Source organism: Agelaius phoeniceus, chromosome 13 (assembly GCF_051311805.1).
Source record: "Agelaius phoeniceus isolate bAgePho1 chromosome 13, bAgePho1.hap1, whole genome shotgun sequence".
NCBI lineage: Eukaryota > Metazoa > Chordata > Aves > Passeriformes > Icteridae > Agelaius > Agelaius phoeniceus.
In genome coordinates, this window is record NC_135277.1 from 11,751,182 (window position 1) to 11,770,685 (window position 19,504).

The 19,504-nt window shown below is 44.4% G+C and overlaps 1 protein-coding gene across 1 annotated transcript in view; it reads left to right on the forward strand.

Annotated features, from left to right (window-relative positions):
• The window catches only part of TNFAIP8L3 (TNF alpha induced protein 8 like 3), a 45,032-nt gene extending 26,896 nt beyond the window's left edge, over positions 1-18,136 (forward strand). The window contains exon 2 of the mRNA XM_054642405.2: positions 15,114-18,136. Coding sequence (XP_054498380.2) covers positions 15,114-15,676 — 563 coding nt within the window. The 3' untranslated portion in view covers positions 15,677-18,136. The remainder of the gene's footprint in view (positions 1-15,113) is intronic.
• Positions 18,137-19,504: the final 1,368 nt, after the last annotated feature.

A 19,504-nucleotide genomic window follows, 5' to 3' on the forward strand; every position in this document is an offset into this window, starting at 1 on the left:
TTTGGTGTATATTAAAGTCAAATAAATGCCCACTGAAGCAACATTACACTCCCACCACTGGGCTGGACTTAATGAGAGCTCACACACTGGGGAGTCTGAGAGGCTCACTGGGGAGCCCATTTGCCATGAGAAAATGCAATTTTATCACAGACATATTTTGCATCGGTTGTTAAGTTAAAGCTTCTGCGTGTGCTTTCTCTGTAAGCGTGAGAGTATTTGGGGAAAAAAATACTGAAAAGTGGCAAAGCACCTTCTGGCTTTCTGCTTGGAGGAAGGACAGACAGCTGACTGATGGGGAGGTGCTGCTCCTGAAACAAACCTTGTGAGCCCTTTGGGCAGGGAGGGAGCAACGCTGCCAGGAGCTGAGGAAATGCAGATGGGCAAAGGCAGGCCTGGAGAGCTCCATGCCAAGGGCACCTCAGCAACAGCATCAGGCCCAGAGGAAGAGAACAGATTGCTGCAAAAGAAATTATTTGAATGGACTTGGGTGGGGAAAAGGGGGGAAAAAAAAACCTTAAAAAGAAAAGCAGGCCAGCTCTCTTTGGCAGCAGACCCAGCTCACTAAGGTGAGGGTTAAATTGCTGCTCAGTTATTTGCCAGGGGAAGCTTCAGCTATACTGAAGTGTAGGGCTTAACAGCATGAGACTAGGAGCTCAGATTAGCATTGGCTAAAAGGAAATAAGAATAAACAAAAGGGCTCCTCTGCCAGAGCTTTCCTGTTGAATATGTAATGTGCAGTGTCTCCATGCAGAGGACTGCAAACATTCTCTCTTTTGGTTTAAAGCATCCTGGGAAACTTCATTAAATTAATAATGACTGGTAGTAAAAGTTAAACAATTATTTTAAAGTATCATTCAGCTTGATGATAGAGTTTATTGAAGTGTTTCTGCCAGCAGTTTACTCCCTATGAGCAATACCTATATTCAGAGCTCAAACACTGGATTATCACTCTCCAGGCTTTTTGGTGCAAACCCATAGGAATCTTAAGATTATTGTTTATGAAATAATGGTAATAAATTACACATATATAGTCATTCCTTTGTAAGGCTCCTATCTCCATTTAAAAGCATAGAACTGTCTATTTAATCAAAAGCTCTCTGCTTTCTGCTCATTCCTTGTGCACTTAGGTGTCAATGTCCCTGGGTTGTGCTATGGCAATGGCTGGAGCACAAGCAGGAACTACAGACAGACCTTGTTGCAGGAAAATCCAAACCCCTACAGAGGCAGGAGCATGGAACTCTTATTTCTCCAGCCAAGTGTTTGTGATGGGGGTTGCTGGACCCCCTCACTGAAGGAGCTGGGCCAGGTGTGAGAACTGGGCTCCAGGCAATCTGGCCCATCCCTGCCTGACAAAGTCCCCTCTGGGGATTGCCCCTCTGCAGCAGGACATGCCAGAACTGCCCAAACCCCCCTTCATGAAAGGAATTAACACTTTCCTTTGTTGTATAAGAAGTTGAATGGGAACCATAGAATCGGGCAAAATTCAATTTTTTCCTACAGGACTGATGAGAGCGGAGCAAGAATTTGGATTTTGTCACATTTCTTCAGGCAGAAAGAGCACTGAGCCCAGTGTCCTTGGGCAGGACTAAGAAATGCAAGGAATTCTCTAGGAAAGAAGGATTTATCAAGTCCTACAAAGCAGCAAGAGGAAAGTAAGCAGTATTTTCCCTCAGGTGGCTGCTGGTCTATGTGAGAAAGTTTCACAGGGTGCCCAGTCTTTGAATACCTTGTCAATTCCAGGAGAGATAACATGGCTCTAAACTCACCTTTGGAAACTTTCTAGGTCAGCCTCGAGGAGCTGCCTATGCTTAAAATGGCTGCAGAAGGAGAAGTAACAGGCCAGTGCCTCTGCTTCTTCAGCAGGTAGCACAGACACTCTAAAATTCATGTTTGAGATCAAGAAAGGGCTGCATTGACCAAAGTCCCTTCAGAAGTGTCAGTTGTTGGGTGGAATGAGTTCCTGCTGGTGATGCCAGCGTTCCCCAGGGCTGTGGGACTCTGCCATTCCATCACCAGCAGCCAGAGGCAAAGGCAGCAGCTGTGCTGCAGCTGGAGCAGCCAGAGGATGGCAGCGTGTGGGCTGAGCTCAGGGCTTTCTCCTAGCACCAGCCTGGGCCTGATGCAGCTCTTGGGCAGCCTCTCCAGAGGCCAATGTCCCTGCTGCACTCAGAGGCTCCATTCTGCATGGCCCAGCTGGGTGCTCTCTGTACGTGTGGGCATCATCACAAATCAGTGCCTGCGTGCTCAGAGATGTCCCTGAACTGAAACCAGCAGGGATGGCACGTTCTGGTTATCTGTGTTTGTTGCTGAGGCTTGTCCTGTCAGGCTTTTCTGTAGGCAATGCAAAGGCAGTGAGTTTTGGCTTTTTCCTATGCAAATTCAGTCCTGACTCCTTGGTGCTGCAGTGTTATGTAATGAGGATACATGTGCATACATATATATACATATGTATATATATATATATATATATATATAAACCCCCACATAACACATTGCTGTTACTCACATGCCTCAGAATAAGCAGACCTTCTATGAACTGCCTTGACCCTTTCAGTACTTTTCCAGCATCTTTCCCATTTCTGCTTTCCTGAAATACAGAGTTGTACTCAGAGTGAACTTCAGCACCACGGGTGGTTACAGCCACTGCTGTTACAGTGTTATTAGAGACTGATGACAGCAAAAGCATCTCTGCTATCAGTAATTCCCTCCTGGCATGATGTACTTTGCAATATGTATACACACAATGAACAAGGTAAAAGCAAAAAACCAGATTATTTTCATTAGTGTTTATCCTCTGCAGGAGCTCTGACTGCCAGGTGCTGTTTGTGCTGCGTGGGTCAGTTACCTCACTGTGAAGATACTGATGCCATGCTTAGCAGTTTACTTTAAACCCATAACAAGGAAACCATCACCAGTTGTCAGCTTTCTCCTCCTTTTTTTTTTTTTTCCCAGTATAAACTCAGGATTTTTTCTTTCATTGGTGTAAGACACTAAGACACGATAAATTTAGCAGATAATAGCAGATAATAAGCAGATAATATTCATGCAGATTTTGAACCAAAGAGGAACAGAATTGACTGCAGTTCTACCTTCCCAGGTTTTTGGTCCTTCCAAAGGAAATAATCTTTTGCTTGTACTGTAAGGCTCAGCTTTCATCAGCCTAGCCTAAGTTTCTCACAGTGGTCATTCCCTGTGGCAGGATTGCCAAGGACAAGTGTGGAGAATCCAGCAGGTGGTCTGGCTCATGTGGAGCACATAGATATATTAACCTGTGTCCTTTTTACCACAGGGCTGGAATTCATCACATATTCATTCCTAGTGTTTTGTGCATCTTGATCAGATGCTTGACCTGACACTGTAGACAAGCAGTGCAGAGCAGATCACACAAAGGATATATTAAAGTCCAAATCAGACTTCATTTTAAAGGAAAACAAGGTTATAGATCGCATCTGAGGCATAAGGCAACGTGTTCCTACCAATAAATCCCCAATCAGATGCACAAAAACTTGTAAGGGATGCAGAGTGTGATGAATCCCAGCTGCATTGACCAGCATTAATTTTTCCTTTGTTCAGGAGTTTTCCATTTAGAATCTGGGTTGGCCATCTCCCCAGCAACTAATCCTTCTCTAGGGACAGGGGGAAGAATAAACAAAAAAAAGGAAAATAAAATTACTCAAGGATTCTACACAGCCTAATGTTCTGCAACCATAAAAATGTCTTTCCTTTTCTTTTGAATGACCAGGCAAACAGTAAAGCATTGTTCAAAATAAAAAGTAAATGGAGACTCTTCTAATTTTGTTGTTCTCTTTGGGGAACAACACTAAACAGCAAACTCTTCTTCTAAGTAGTCACATCTTCTGTCCTTTCAGTTTCAGCTTTGCTGTTGTTAACAAATTCTTTTCTAGCACCCTCAGACAGGAAACAAGGCATTGCTTTCACCCTGCATTGAGGATATTGGCATGTTGAGGTCAGATTTGCTTGTGAAGGTGTGCAGAGCTCCAGTGCTCATATGTGGGCAGCTGTTTCAGTATAGCACAGGCTTAAGCTCCTCTCTGTTGAAGAAGGGGGAAAATGCCTAAACTACAAGGAAAAGGAATTTACTCATTTGCTTGTCAGCAAGGAGAAGACAGTGACATTTAAGAATAAATTTTCTCTTTTAAACTTGTAACACCACAAGTTCATTTATAACTGCACCACTGAACTAGCTCACTGTAGGTGGATTCTGCAATATCAGTCCTGGTGGTTATAATCCAACAGCAAGCAGGGTTTGTTTCAGCCAGGCCACAGTGAGATTGTCTGTTAGAAATCTGTAAGGAAATTGTTAAAGAAAACCCAAAAACTTCAAAAGAGTTAAAAGAAACCAGAGCAGGCATCATTCAGAAACTGATATTATCAGCAGCTCTTGCTCAGAAAGGAAGGGTACCCTTAGGTCTTTTATGAACTTGCATAAGCAACATTCCCATCTGGTATTGTGCTGGGCTCAAAAAGCTGCAGCACAGTCAACAATTAATTGGGGCTGGATGGAACAAAACTGCTTCAAGCAGCAGTGAAACCCTCACTGCCACGCTGGAGCTCAGGGCTGCACCTGAAAGCTGCTGTGGGAGCAACAGTTCAACACCTGGCTCAGAAATGCTGCTGCTGTCCCAGGCTGCAGTGGGACACAGGCCTGGGGCACAGGGACAGGGGGTGCTCTGGGAGGCATGAGGAGTGGGAGCCATGAATTAATCCCAAGCATCTTCTTTACCCCAAAAGACTTCACAAATTGCATCAACTCTTCCAGATCTGTTTAAGTCCTTTTTTACCTCCTGCACATTTCTCAGAATAGGAGCTAAAATTTTGGACTGCAGTCAGTGATAAATTAGATGCCTTTACAACTCCAGGCCTTTGCATTCATGGAGGGAGTGAAAACTGTTATAAATACAGAGACAAGTGCACCCACATACCTTGTAAGTAATGATTCTGTGACACAGACAATATCACTAAGGGGAGGGTTCAGAAAGCTATTCCTTTAGTAATAGACACACACATCTGCAGAGCCCCTTCCAGCAGCAGCTTTGGGTTGGGGTTTTGAGTGGGATTTTCTGTTTGGTTAAGGGGCTGTGTTTATTGAGGGGGAGGGTTGGGGTTTGGGTTTGTTTGGTTTTATTTTTTTGTTTAATATGTTAAGGAACATGAGTCCATCATAGGATAAGGCTCACTTGAAGCTCCCTTATGCCCATGCCAGGCTCTCCTGTTGGAGCAGGTTTGACATCCTTGGTTTGCTAAGTGACACTCACATCAGTCCTGCCCTCCCAGCTGTAAGATAGCCACAGCTGTGCCTCTCTGTGCACTGTCAAACAGCAGCTCCAAATGGGAGCCCTCATCTTCCAGAGCTGTGAGCACTGATCAGCAGCTTCAAAATATTTCTTTTTAAATTTACTCTCCCAAAACACATACACAGAGAATAAAAATTAGACAATAAATAGCCTATGCAAAAGGTTAAGGAAACCTTCTTCCCTTAATAGTTTTAAACATGTTGTGATCAGTCTACAGTGTCTGCTCCTGACTTAGGAAAGTGAACTGCTGTCAGACATTTCTTGCCATTATTGTCCTCTTCACCTTCCCCTCATTTGACTTTGTTCTCTGGTATAAACAGAGTTTAGAAACATGGCTGGAATTAAATGTGGAAATTAACAGTTCCTCTGGCCTTTTTATTAGGGACCAACAGTATGTTTTTCCAGCTGCACCTGATATCTGGCATTGGTTTATTCCCCTTCCATCCATCACCTTAATTCAAAACCAAGTGGTCAAGCAACCAAATACCAAATTAGGAAAACAACAGCACACAGTGTCCCTAAAAAAGTATCTCCCTCTTTTGCCAGACACACAGATGCCATCAGCTCACATCAAGCTCCAGCAGCCTGTCTTTCCCCTGCCCTCCCCTTGGCCTCCTGCCATTCCCACACACCCTGTCAGGTGTTACCCAGCCCAGCCAGCTCCCACTGGCTCAGTGCTTGAAGCACTGCAAGCAGAGAAGACACAGTGCTGTTGCCAGGGGTTTTTCCTGGTTTTAAAACCCAAGACAAGAACCACAGAAGCAGAGAGAATTACAGTTGTGCCTCTCACACCCCAAGCAGCATGTCTGGGACAGCTCTGCAGGGATGGATGCAGCTGCTGCCCCATCCTCTCCCTCTGGACATGGCAGGGCTCAGCTCACACAGCCACTTGGTCAGCAGCAGCTGGACACCTGCTGCAGCTGCATCCTGCTGTGGGTTCTTTGGAGTTTATTCACCTTGACCTGGTTTGGCAGAAATGCTTCCCCCTTCCCACGTTCCTTCAGCCTACAGAGAAATGCCATCTCAGTTTCACAGCATCTTCAGACCAGCTACCCTTGGGGTCCCAAGTGCCTGCTTTCTCATGGAATTTTGTACATCCCTAGAGCACAGACGTGGTTATTTTTCATGCCATTCTTAATATATTAGAGTCAAAAATAGAATTATTCTTTGTAAAAGGCAAGGGCGTTTTATCTCCGGAGAAAGAGCAGCGTAGTGCAACAGCAAGCAATTTGAAGGCACAAAAATAAACCCTCAACATTTTCTTCCTGAGAGGATGAGAAATGGGTGGGGGAAAAAATAGCAGTTGGTGAAGCAGTCCCCAGTAGCTTGTTTCATAGCTGCACTTTAACTATTTAAAGCACCCAGATTGCACAGAGGCCTTGTTTAATATTTAGTGCTGATATTGATGGGCCTTGCTTTACTAACAGCATATTATTTTGTTCCTACTGGGAACAACCAGCTCCTGCATGCTAAAGAGACTTCTTTGGAAGGAACAGAAAGCATTGGAGCTGCAGCAGCACAGGGAAATCTGACCCTCCCCTTAACCAGGAGTGGTGCCTGTGGTAACTGCCAAGCACCAAGCCCACAAAAGCACAGATGCCTCCACAGCCTCCCTCTATCCCTCACTCTGCCAGAGGAGAGGATAAAAGAATACAGGAACACCATGCACACCCTCATCAAGAATTCCAGCCATTCATGAAACTGGACTGAAAGCCCCCAAGACCTGTGCAAGTGTCACAATGTTCAAAGAGCTTTTCAAGTTTTTGTTCGGAACAAATCTTGTTTGGAACCACTGCAAGCAAGTTCTACAGATCATTGACAAAGAGAAGCTGCTACAACAATTGCATCTGGATAAAACAGGACAGCTGCAAGATCTTCAAAGTTTTCACATGGCTTTTAAGTCTCTGTGACAAACAACACTTTGGCAAGAAAATCCTTTCTTTCCTGGATAATTGTTACCTTAGTGTGGAAGAACATGATGGTTGAATCCTTTCAAAGAACCAACCCTACAAGCCTTCATTCCTTAACAAGATAATTGTTGATCATTCATTATGTGCCTGATATTCCCCAAGAGCCTCTGTCCCTTCTAAGCAATAAACAACCCCTTAGCACATATCAAAGAACTCATTACAATCCTGTTGTGAAAATTACATGGCCAGACATTAAAACAAGCATAATTTTCCTATAGAGATAATAATTATTTGACTAATTGGGTATTTTTTCCACACAGTCCCCATGATAGCTTCTTTTTTCCCTGCTGTGCCTTCTAGAAAGGACAGTGTAATAAATGTGGTAATCATGGGAAAGGCAAAGGACATGAAACACAAAATGTTTCAGAGACTGGAGTTAAATTCTTCAATAGTTCCTGCCCAAGATTTCTGGAGAGCCTATATTGGGGAAAAAAAACTTCACAGACAGTTTGAAGGGCAAAAACTCCTGGCCAATTAAAGATGTCCCTGAGTGCCACCAAGGCATGGGCTGCTGGGGTTGGTGAGCTATCCATGCTTAAATAAGATCTGGCTGTAGTGTTTTGGATATGCCACCATGCCTCTTTGGTCCAAAGTCTTTTAGAGTAAAACTAGCATTTAAAAAACCCCACATTAATATAGTCATAAAGACCTGTCTCAAACCTAGAACAGGACCAATAGGCCATTGCAAGGGGCAGTAACAAATCTTCCCCTGTCAAAACTCTGCTGTCACTGGGGAACCATTTTGTCTGACAGTGTCAGGCAGAGCTAAACAAACTTTTTCTGGGATAGGGGTGTTCACTCTTTGCACTGTATTTTGACATGGACATAAACTGACATCAAAAGACTTTAAACCTGTTTATAAAATACAGTGGTCAGTTTATCAAAACCTCTTTCAGTTGTATAGCAAAACTTAGAAACCCAAACACACCCTGGTATTTCACTCTCACTCCTGGCAGACAGACCTTAACTCCTGAGCTGTTCACTTGGGAGCAAAGCCTTGCTCACACTCTGGGTGTGCCCCAGGTGCTGTGCAAGCTCTGCATCCCTCACTGCCAGCTGTGCCTGCTGCCTTGGCAGAGCTGCTAAATACAAGGTGCAAAGTTGAAAATGAACTCTTGAGAGTCACCCTACAAAGGCACCATTCCCTGAGCCACAGCCTGGTTTAGGCTTTGGTTCTGGTTTATGTTATCAGGTTAATAAAATTAAAAACTTTAGTGGCCACTTTCAGAGAGGTGTGTGCTGCTTGCATGTGCCCAGCTGGAGCAGGGCTGGTCCTGCTGCCTGGTCCAGCCCACTGGTTTGTGGGACCCAGGGGCAGAGATGATGCTCAGTGAGCCCCTTTGGCAGGGAGGGGTTTCCTCTCCCACAGGCTGGATGTGAGTTTGCAGGATATGACCAAGCACAATGTCTCATTTGTAATGTCAAACAGCAGCCAGACAAAATCCCAGCCTGGTATCAGCCCTGCCATGTACTCCAGGGAGTGCCTGGGAGGGTTTCCACCCTGTGAGCCAGGCTCAGCTCTGGGCCAGCGCTGTCACCCACACAGCACCTGCCAGCTCCCAGAGCCAGGAGAGCAGCACAGCAGCGCAGTTCAGCTCCCAGCCACCTACCAGGGGCAGCAGGAGCAAAACTCAGCCAGACCCTTTTTTGGCAACTCCATCAGAGCTGATGGAAACTGCAGCTGAGCTCCTCTCCCCTGGACAGGCTCCTTGCATTACCCAGAGGACAGCAGTCTATCCACTCACTCTCACTGCTCTTCTTCTCTTTACAGAAGGGGCACCCCAGCCTTCCACCAACTCCTCCAGGTATTGAAAGGCAACTCCAGTATGTAGCAACAATAGAGAACTAGAAAAATAAATGCCAGATACAAACCAGCAGCAGAAATAAGACTGTCCATTGGAATCTCCAGTCCCCAGGTTCCCAGACAAAAGGCTGTTTTTGTGGCATACTACTGCTCATCTAAAGCACTGAAAGGAAAAATGGTCTTTTTTTTCCATTCAGTCATGTTTCCTCTGCACAGGGCTGTTGCTGCCCTTTCCAGCATGTCCAAGTTCTGCTTGCAGACGTTTGGGCACTGGTACATTCTCCCAGGATCATATAATTATCAGTCTGTAATCTCCTGTTCCACTGCGGATATGAGCAACCCTTTGATGCTCACAGTAACAATTTGGAAGTGTTAAAGTTTGAGCACTGGGCCCCTGGTGCTTACACGTGTTTAAATTGGCCCTCCCTGAAAGCTGATGTATTCCATCTGCTCTATTGGATTTCTTGGCTTAAAGTTACTGGAAACACTGAATGTTTCTTCTGCAGTGATCCTGTGGCTGTCCAAGAGCAATACACACACTCAGAGCTCGTGCCTGGGCTGCTCAGGGCTAAAACACTTCACTGCAAGTGGCTTCAGTGGACTTTTTTTAGAGTTACATTGAAATCCCAAGTCCTGCATTTCACATTTCTAATCAATCCTATAACATGCAAGGAAGACTTGATGGATAAATAAAACACACACATTTGCAGCTCATTTCCTCTAACATTTTGCCTGAATGATGGAAATTAAGCATTTTTGTATTTATGTCAAGAAAAGGAGCCAGTACAGGAAAATCTTTAGGTTATAAAGAAACAGTAAATTATCAACATCAGCAGCAGCACTGGATTAACCATTCAGATATCCTATATATCGTATAACTGCAAGAGTTTTACAATCCAATTGCCTCATTGCCATTCCCAGACTCTCCAGGCTCAGGGGCAGGTATATCACTAAGTTAAAGTACACAGATGCATTCAAAGTGGGTCACACAAGTCATTAAAACAGCAAATTTCTACAACAACTTTCACAACCCAGCCACCTCACTCTGTGGCAGACTCTGAGAGTGTGCCTGGCCCTTGGCTTGGTCCATCTCCCACAAGCCTGAGCAAATGCTAGCAGCTGGAGGGATGCCCACCTTTCCAGCAGCACTGCTGACTCTTTGAAGCCTGTCTTTTGCTGCAGAAGCTGCATTTTAAAAGTGAAGATTCAGGAGTATTAAAAATATTTCAGCCTCTTCATCATCTTTACTTTCTTATGCATTTCTATCTTGTTCAGTTAAGATTCAGCCCTTTGCTTACTTCCAGTACAGCTGGAGCACAGATGCAGGGACCCTTTTCTGGTTCCCATCACCTCCCATTCCTGCCAAGCTGCAGGAACCCTCTTCAGACCTGCAGCCTCCTCATGATTTTAGCTCAGACCTTTAATTTAAAACAGCTCCACTCACCTCTCCAGGATGCTCTCAAGCCTACTCAGTAGCTCCACCACGTGCACTCCTTGGCTGGAAAACACAACCACCCTGACTGCTCTGAGCTGGGGTCACACCCAGTGTAGTGGGAAATCTGGCAAAGCTCCACATGTGTCTCACTTTGGAGCAGGTGAAGCCAATGGCTGAGGTGAGTGATTGCCCAGGACAAGCTGCAGCAGGCACTGGGTAACAGCTCCCAGGGTCAGGTGAAATTCCAGCCAGCCTGCTGAAACAATTAAAAATGCACTGGACAGCCTCCACAGAAACCCTTTGGATCAACTCCTCCTCTCCCCATTTTTGTGGTGAAGCCACACTCTCTCCAGAGTTCACTTCAACTCACCTTTCAGCCATTAGCCAGGGGAGAAAATATCCTGGCTGCAAAATGGTATCATGGCTTTGACTAAGTGGCTAACTGGGGGGAAATGGATTCATTGTTCAGGAGGCTGCTTTCCATATCCTCATAATTGCTTCCAGCAAATGTTGACCATTCTCCCTCCTCACCATAGTGGAAGCATCTTCTGGTTGAGTGGATTTGCCGTGTTTTGTACAGAGCAGCTGAATGCAGATTTACATAAAAATAGTATTGCTGAGCATTTAGTTCTGACCATTTTGTACTTGGTACAGCCATCTGCAATCAAAATGTTTGGAGAATATTACAGATGTTCTTGCGTGTTAGTCTCAAAAACTCCTCAAATATAAAACTCCTACATCCGCTCTCTAGAGTTGCCAAACTTTTTCTGCACTTGTGTTATTAAGCAACTCTGTTATTAAGCAATCGTGTTATTAAGTTTAGTGGATGTGAGACATCTTTGTCATGTTCAGCAGTGCATGCCAGGAGCTGGGTGGTCACTGGTGGGGAGTGTGTGCTGCCCTGACCATGGGACTGCCTGGGCACAGGGAGCCTCTCCCCATCCTCCTGCCCACAGCTGGGCACTCCCACCCCTCCATGGGCACCACAACAGGGGAGACATGGCTGGAGAGCTGCACTTCCAGGAGGATGGAAGATTGCTGTAGGATCAATCCCACCACGAGTAGCTTTTTAAACAGCTTTTATCACACACAGCTCTCTAGATGACAGAGAGAAGGTGAGAGCAGATCTGAAGCAGAACTGGCCCTTTCTTTAGTAAAAACTAAGATGTCAGATTTTCTATAATGGAAGCTAATCACTAGCCAACAAAAAGCAGTGTGCTTGGAGGGTGGTTTTTCATTTTTAGCCTTGGTGAAATGTTCCTGAAAGCTAATAGCATCTATAATGGCGTTGCTGATTTGTTTTGCTGTATGAAAGAAAGCAGAAAATAGAATTGCTGTATGTAGGAGGTGAAGATGTATTTTGTGTAGTGAGCAATGTGCTGCAGTAAGAAAAGGCTGCCACGGTAAACATGCTGTCCCCACGAAAGCCTGAATGTGATCATGTGGCTAAGCACTTGTGATCTTTGAAAGGCAAGGCGTCACCTGGGTGTCTGAGCACAGTGTGATTTTGGAGGCAGGAATCCAGACAATCAATGCAAACAGCTTCTCTCCCTCTCCAGCAGATGCTGCTGCAAAGCTGTGCACACCCAGAATCAGAGCACAGCCCTTTGTGAGCAGCCCCCACGCCGCTGTCTGGATGCACAATGGGCTGATGGCTGCTGCCTGCCCTCTCCCCATCCCACACACATGGTGTGAGCGCAGCAGCAGGAGCTGGGCAGGGCAGGCCGTGCTGGGGCTCTGCTGGCAGCCCTGGGGCAGGTGGATGCTGCCCTTCACCTCCTCCAGAGCTTGGCAGCAGCTCCTGACACGGTGCAGGGACCGTGACAGCAGCTGCAGCTTCTGTATTTGACAGTGCACAACAATCTGTGTCCCAGCAGGCTGTGCCTGTGCCCCCTGGAACCTGCTCTGCCTGGAACAGCTGAGTGGGATAGAGCTCAAGGCAGCCCTGGTGGTGAAACCATTGCCAGCTCCTGCAGACTGTGCAGTACAGAGAGCAGCACAGGTCGTGGAGGGAGCCAGGGGCAAGGAGCCTGCCCAAAGGATTTGGGGCTGCCTGGATCCTGAGGAACGGCATGGCTGGGGGGCTGCAGATGCCATGGAAGGATAGGGTGGAGAGGCAGGAGTACAAAGTGGGGAGGGAGCCACAGCAGCAGTGCAATAATACATTTCTTTATTTTACTTTTAGAAAGATGAGGAGGAGCTCCAGTCTCGTGCTATTAAACAGTAGATCCCACACTTGGGGCTCACTGTGGAAAAGCTTTCCAGCCTTAACATTGAGTAAAACTTGGCCTGATGGTTTCCAGCTGTGCTGTGCTTTCACAGCCTGCACCTTTCACTGGGAGCTGTGGTATCATTGTCTGAGCTACCAAACCCAGGTGTGTCCCGGGAAAGAGACCCATGTTTGAAGGTCACACTGCCCAGTTTTGTGGACAAGAGACAGAACTTTGGACACACAAACATATATCACACTTTATTTTCTGTGCCAGACAACTCTCCCTTCTGAAAAGTTCATTAGAGCTTTTATGTGTAAATTTGAAGTCCAGCTTTGTCTCAGAGATCACATAGGAGGGAGGGAAGCTGCATGTGTCTGTATTTAAGGTGCTGCTGGCTCTGCTGGTCCCAGACCCCCCCAGGGTGTGGGATGGGGATGGGATGTTTCTTTCACCCCAACTGCTGGCTTTGCTTGGAGCACAGAATTGCAGCAGCTCTGCAGAGCTGTCCCTGCAGCAGGGCCAGGCACAAAGGATCCAGCTGGGCTCTCCCCTGGGCAAAGGGACATGAGGCTGAAGTGTCATGAACTTCAGGAAAATTAATATCCTAAAAATCTACTGCCATTCTTTTCAGTTTTTGATCAAACCAGGTGTTCATCAACTACATCCACTTGATTAATAGCAAGCACTCACTACAGAAACAGACACTAACAATCTCCCATTTCAGTGTGTCAAATGCACATAATTACTCATCACGGATACTATTTATATGCCCACGTACTGCTAAGTGAAAGAATGCTTTCATCCTGGTTTTATCATTTCTAAATTAAATCACAGTTTTTCCTATTTCCTCCAGACAGCAGCTCAGCCCCACAATTTTCTCTCCAAATGACAGGCAATTCTTTTAAGCACATTGAATTATTTTTTCCAGGTGGTGGTTCAGTTGAAATTAAATGTTACTCTTTAACAGCTGTGGCACACAAAGATGACAACTTTAATATTCCAGCCAACTTGAAAATCAGAATTAAAAAGAGGACTTTAAATTCCAAGTGAGCACTGGCAGCCAGCACCCCTTTTTCCTGGCATGAGGAAGGGGAATGTCACAGGGGAAGTGACTGCACTCCTGTGCTGAAGGCTGGAAAGGGCCTTGGAGCTCACCCCACCAGCTTAAAGACTCACTCTGGCCCCACAATCGAATAAGTACTGGAAGATTTGATTTTTATTGTCATTTTTAATCTCTTAGTGGTTTGATTTCCCAGCAGCTGGTGAAGGACATGTTTAGCTCCATCCCCTGGGAGCAGCCAAGTGTCCTGGTGAGCAGAGCGAGGTCCCCAGCTGGCAGGGACACAGGGGCACAGACTGAGGGGAGATGAGAGGGAAAGGCAAGGAAGGTGTCGTGGCCCAAAGAGGCCACTCTGCCATCACTCAGGGCTCACTGGCTGTCCTCCCCAGGTACACACCCTCTTCAACACCTGGCTACAGTGGTAAAGTGCCCTTTGATCCAGCAGAGGCTCTGCTGCCCCAGTATTAACCTGGACAATTATTTCATAGCCAGATTTCCTTTGCTTTGTCCACAGAGGATCGGTTAGAAGCCAACATTAATGTGAAGAACAGAGGAAGGTCAAATTAATCTCGACCAAGAATTACAGAAGTTCATGAGATAAAGCCCAGCAGTAGCCATGTGTTTGAGTGCTCTGCTGAGTGAAATGTGCAGATAAGAGTAAAAGACAAAAAATACAAAATATTAGTTTAATAAATGTAGAGTAAATAGTTCAGATATTTTTGTCTGTCAGGAACTGCATACACTGAGGCACCAACATTTTATAAAAGTCATATTCTATAATTTTGCAAATTGATAACAAAAGGGCAAGGCATTGATACTACAGATTAAGGCAAAATAAATGCATTCTTGTGACTCTGCTTAGCCTTACCATGGAACAACAGTGCCTCCCAATGACCAGAGAGTAACTCTGAAGGTTCATATATTACTTGTCACTATATCTTTTAGCTTGTCTCTGATACTTCATGTATTACTTCAACCACCACATCTCAGCAGATTTCTCTGCCAAGAAAGCTTTCATACTGAACTACAAAATTGAATTACTATCACGGAATCAGCATATATATCCCCTGCCAGAATATTCTGTTCTTTGTTTGCAAGCAAAATAAAGTGGCTGCAAGACCTGAAAGATGGGTGTGTGGAACCCCAAGGATACCTGGCAATCGTGTGTTGGGAGTGTTCCTGCAGTTGTGACTGTTCTGGTCACTGACACGTGCAAGGTCTCAGTTAAGCATGCAGGTACTACTTTTCTAAACTGATTGCAAAAATAATTCACCAAATAAAATTAACATTTCCCCTGGTTTTCTTTCTCAAACCAGGTCCCGATTATTTCAGCTCCAAGAATCTTGCACTGCAAGCCCAGAAAAAGATCCTGAGTAAAATGGCAACCAAAACCATGGCTAACATGCTAATCGACGACACAAGCAGCGAAATCTTCGACGAGCTGTACAAAGTAACAAAGGAGCACACCAGGAACAAAAAGGAAGCCCACAAAATCATGAAAGACCTGATCAAAGTGGCCATAAAAATCGGGATCCTCTACCGAAACAACCAGTTCAACCAGGAAGAGCTGGAGATCGTGGACAAGTTCAGGAAGAAGCTGAACCAAACTGCCATGACCATCGTCAGCTTCTACGAGGTGGAGTACACCTTTGACAGGAACGTGCTGGCAGAACTGCTGAACGAGTGCAAGGAGCTCGTGCACGAACTCGTGGGGCGGCACCTGACGGCGCGGTCCCACGGGCGCATCAACCACGTCTTCAACCACTTTGCAGACGTGGAGTTCCTGTCTGCCCTCTACAGCCTGGATGGGGACTGCCGGCCCTACCTCAAAAAGATCTGCAACGGCATCAACAAACTGCTGGATGAGAAGGTTCTTTGAAACCGCGCTCGAAGGCAAGAAACCGACCAAAAACTTCTCTCTAGAACTGGCCACCCCTCCTAAGCCATGGTAGGCAAGCAAGCTTCCTTCCCATCAGTCTTACTACAATCCCCTGCAGGGCCCAGAAGGTGCTCACCAGGCTCGTGGTGAAGTGGAAAACTTAAATGAGAAAGCTGTCGATTTTAATGCTTTGTTCAGATAATTCAGTCTTTTTCAAGGAGCAGAGTGAACAAGGCTGCTGATATATATTGTTCAGACACAGATTGCTATTCACCATGATCTCGCTAGCTTTGTGTTCAAGGCTGAACATGTGAACAGAAAGTAAACTCAGATGCATGGCTATGTAAAAATAGGCAGATGAAGGCAAGAGCAATACATGGAATTTACCCCCAAGGCCCTCGGTGCATATTTTTTTATTATTTCCACGCTAACTGAAAAGGCTTTGACAGAAAGTAGGTCTGTAATGGATTAAGTTCACTCCTTTCAAAAGAATCAGGAATCAATATGAGAAAACATCTCTGATTTTACATGGTATATAAATCTAATAAGAGAGTAACAAATCATACAAGCAGGAGAAAATCTAAAGAACTGCTCTGTGAAGCAACAGTTTCATCAGTTTAGTTCTATACCTGCTAACAACTGAGAGGAGGTTTCATTTTAATTTGAAAAGCAGCTCAGTGGATCATACTCAAAGGCAGATAAAGGAGTCCAGCATTCCCCTGCTCTCAGGGCTTGTCTATTGGGTAACAGCAGGTGAGCTCAGACTGAAGGTTGTGCTGCTCTTACTGTTCTGCCTGGCAGAACAAAATACTCCTTGTGAAGATTTTGAAATTGCCCTTGTGAGGAGCAGCACACCTGAGACACCAACATTTACATCCCTGAGCCTCAAAATATTCAGCCTAGATAATACTCCTGGTTTAATGTACCCATGACATTTGTGCCTACAGTAAATCAGAGGTGGGATACAAAGGAACCCCATCCACTATTTGTGCAGTGCCTCCAAGTGTAGCATATCCACAGTTGTCAAAACAGAACAGCCTTAGTGACTCTGGTGAGTTCCTGGAGTGAGTTTTTGTTCAGAATGTTTTCAGTGAATTTTCTAGGGTTTTTTGAAACAAGATATAGTGATGTCTTCAAACTGAAAACATTTTGCCAAGAAAGAGTGGGTTTTGTGCAGGCATGGTTGGACACAGGGAGTGTGGGAGCAGAGCGGATGCTCTGGCTGCCACTTGCAGAACCTGGGTAGGTGGAGACTGATCCAGAGTGAAAAACACATGTTCAGAAATCTCCCCTCTCCTTGTCCTCTCCATCTTATCCTCCAGACTCATCTCTGTCTCCTGACACTGCAGTGTCAGGAGCCCTCTCCTTTCAGCTGACACAGCAAGCAGACAGTGCCATCATCTGGGGGTAAAACCTTCCATATCATGTATACTATAATAGAGAGATGCATGTATCTGAAAGTTGACAAGGACAAGAAAATATATTTGAAAGCCATTCCTCTCTAAGGGAAACGTACAGGTTGATCACTCATTACTTTAGGATAAGAAAAAAAAATAAAAACATATTTCTCATTAAAATAAATTCTTGAATACTATGGTATTAATAGAAAACTGTTCAAAATTCTTATTATCCTTCTGTCTTTCCTCCCCCCAGAATAACTATATTTTATCTCTTGCAACAAGTTTTTACTGTCATACCTTTATACAGCTGAGAATACACACACCCAGGTCATATACTCACTTGGGTTGTCCTAGATAGATTTTTACCTGTTCCCAGGAGAACTCATCTGAAGCACAGTAAAAATGAAAGACATTGGCAGAACAGTTTTTGATGGTGTAAATTTCCCCCACATATTTCCTTTAACCATTAAAAGTAGATTTAGTTGCAATGAAGATGGACAACTCCTTTGCAACACAGAAATGAAAGAGCAACATTTGGGGTTGCAAGTTCAGCCATTGCAGAGCCATATTTACATGCATCATGACCTGCATTTCTTCCAGGCATGTACTTGTCAACTGATGCTTTTGAACTGTATTTCTTGTATCCAATGCTCCTGTCCCAGTGCACATGTCAGATTTTGTGTGTTTCATTTGTGGCAAGCAAATTTAAGTTCTTCTTTTAAGGCCAGAAAAAGATTATTCAACATTCAAGATGTCTAAAGGAAAGGGATATCCTGTATTTGTGACTTTTTGTGTGTTTCAAGTATCAATATTCAGATTCTGGTATTTTAAACACACCAGCTGAACATCTGTTGTTTTATTTAAAAATAATCTGAGTAGCCTTAAGGAAAGATATGTTTTCAAGTATTTCTCATACTTGCATATCCTGTATATTCATTGTTTACTTTTGTACTTGTAGCTTGGTATGTAAAAACATTGCTAAAATATGGGCAATGTTCAGGTCACCTTAAATATATTATGTATTATCACATTTGTGGATTAAAAATGTGTGATTACTGCCCTTTTTGTTTCCTTTTGATTTATTTATCCTACCACCTCTATTGTATCACAAGCACATGTCAGCAGCAAAAAGCAGGTGCCACAAGCCAAAATCTCACTCTTCCAAGGACCTTCTTGCAAGTTTTCCATTATATATTCAGCCCAGTTTAGCCTGATGTGATTTAAGGTAGATAGAAGACATATTCCTGACAGATTCCACAGCCCTGTCCTTAACATGGAGCTGCTGGAACCTACCAGAACATTTTAACATGAAACATTTATTCCCCTGTCCTTATTCCCAGAAAAGGCAAACTGTTTTGGCTGAAAGAGCTCAGGATTTGCAAACAGCTCACATGGCAATTATACTGAAAGCAGTGAAATACTGGCACAAAGAGAAAACTGACAACTACCTTAAAATCAAAGTTTAAAGCAATCTCCTTAAGTGGTGCTTTGAGCCTTCCTGCTGGTAAAACATTTCTGTCAGAGTAATTTTATGAATCATATCATGGCAGGACACAATTTTCTTTGCTTCATCACTGCCAACTTTATTATATAAAGACAAGAATGCTAATGCTTAACAAACTCTCTTGGGAGTGACTACTTCTAACATGTTAATGAAATGGTGCCTGTGCCACAGAGCTGCACATCATACTGAACATGTGATCTGATTTGTGCTAGAGAAAAATTCTCAGAGACTGGCACATAAATAGCTGGCCCTGAAGAGAACCAAGCAGTAAAGCAAAATTAAGTTTCACCACAGCAACAGAAATGCAAAAACCAAGTTTTAACTGGACAACTTAAGCAGGTCTATTTTCGTTTTTACATAAATCAATGCCATTTTACATAAATCAATGTGTGGTCAGAAAAAGACCACACACAGTCTTACCCACACAGAAAAAGATAATACAGCTTTTTATGCTGAAAAGCTACTGGTGGGACTCTACAAGAGAGAAACACTTTTCCAATATTTAGAAACCATCAATGTCATTTATGAGCTACTTGCAAGTACAGGAAAACCTCAAGATCCTGCCATCCATTACACAAATTTACTCTTTTGGGTCCTTACAGAATGAGGAGGATTTGGGAATATTTAGCAGAAAGTAATAAAATCCGAAAGATTTAGACTGTATCTAAGAAAACATCCTGCCTCAAGCTGCCATGTTGCACTTCCTCCAGTTTCCTACCTGTTTGTTTCAGTAAAAATACCTGAAAATACTTGGGGCAAGGTGGTAGAAACTGGCCAAACAGCTGAAAGATGGATCCAATACAATCATTTTCCTGCTGACTCCCACATGCCCAGGACTCACAGGGCACACAGCAGTGGAACAGTGAGGCCTCCTGGTACTTACAGGTTTGGTCCAGTCCCTGCTAACCTGCCAGTTCAGCATGG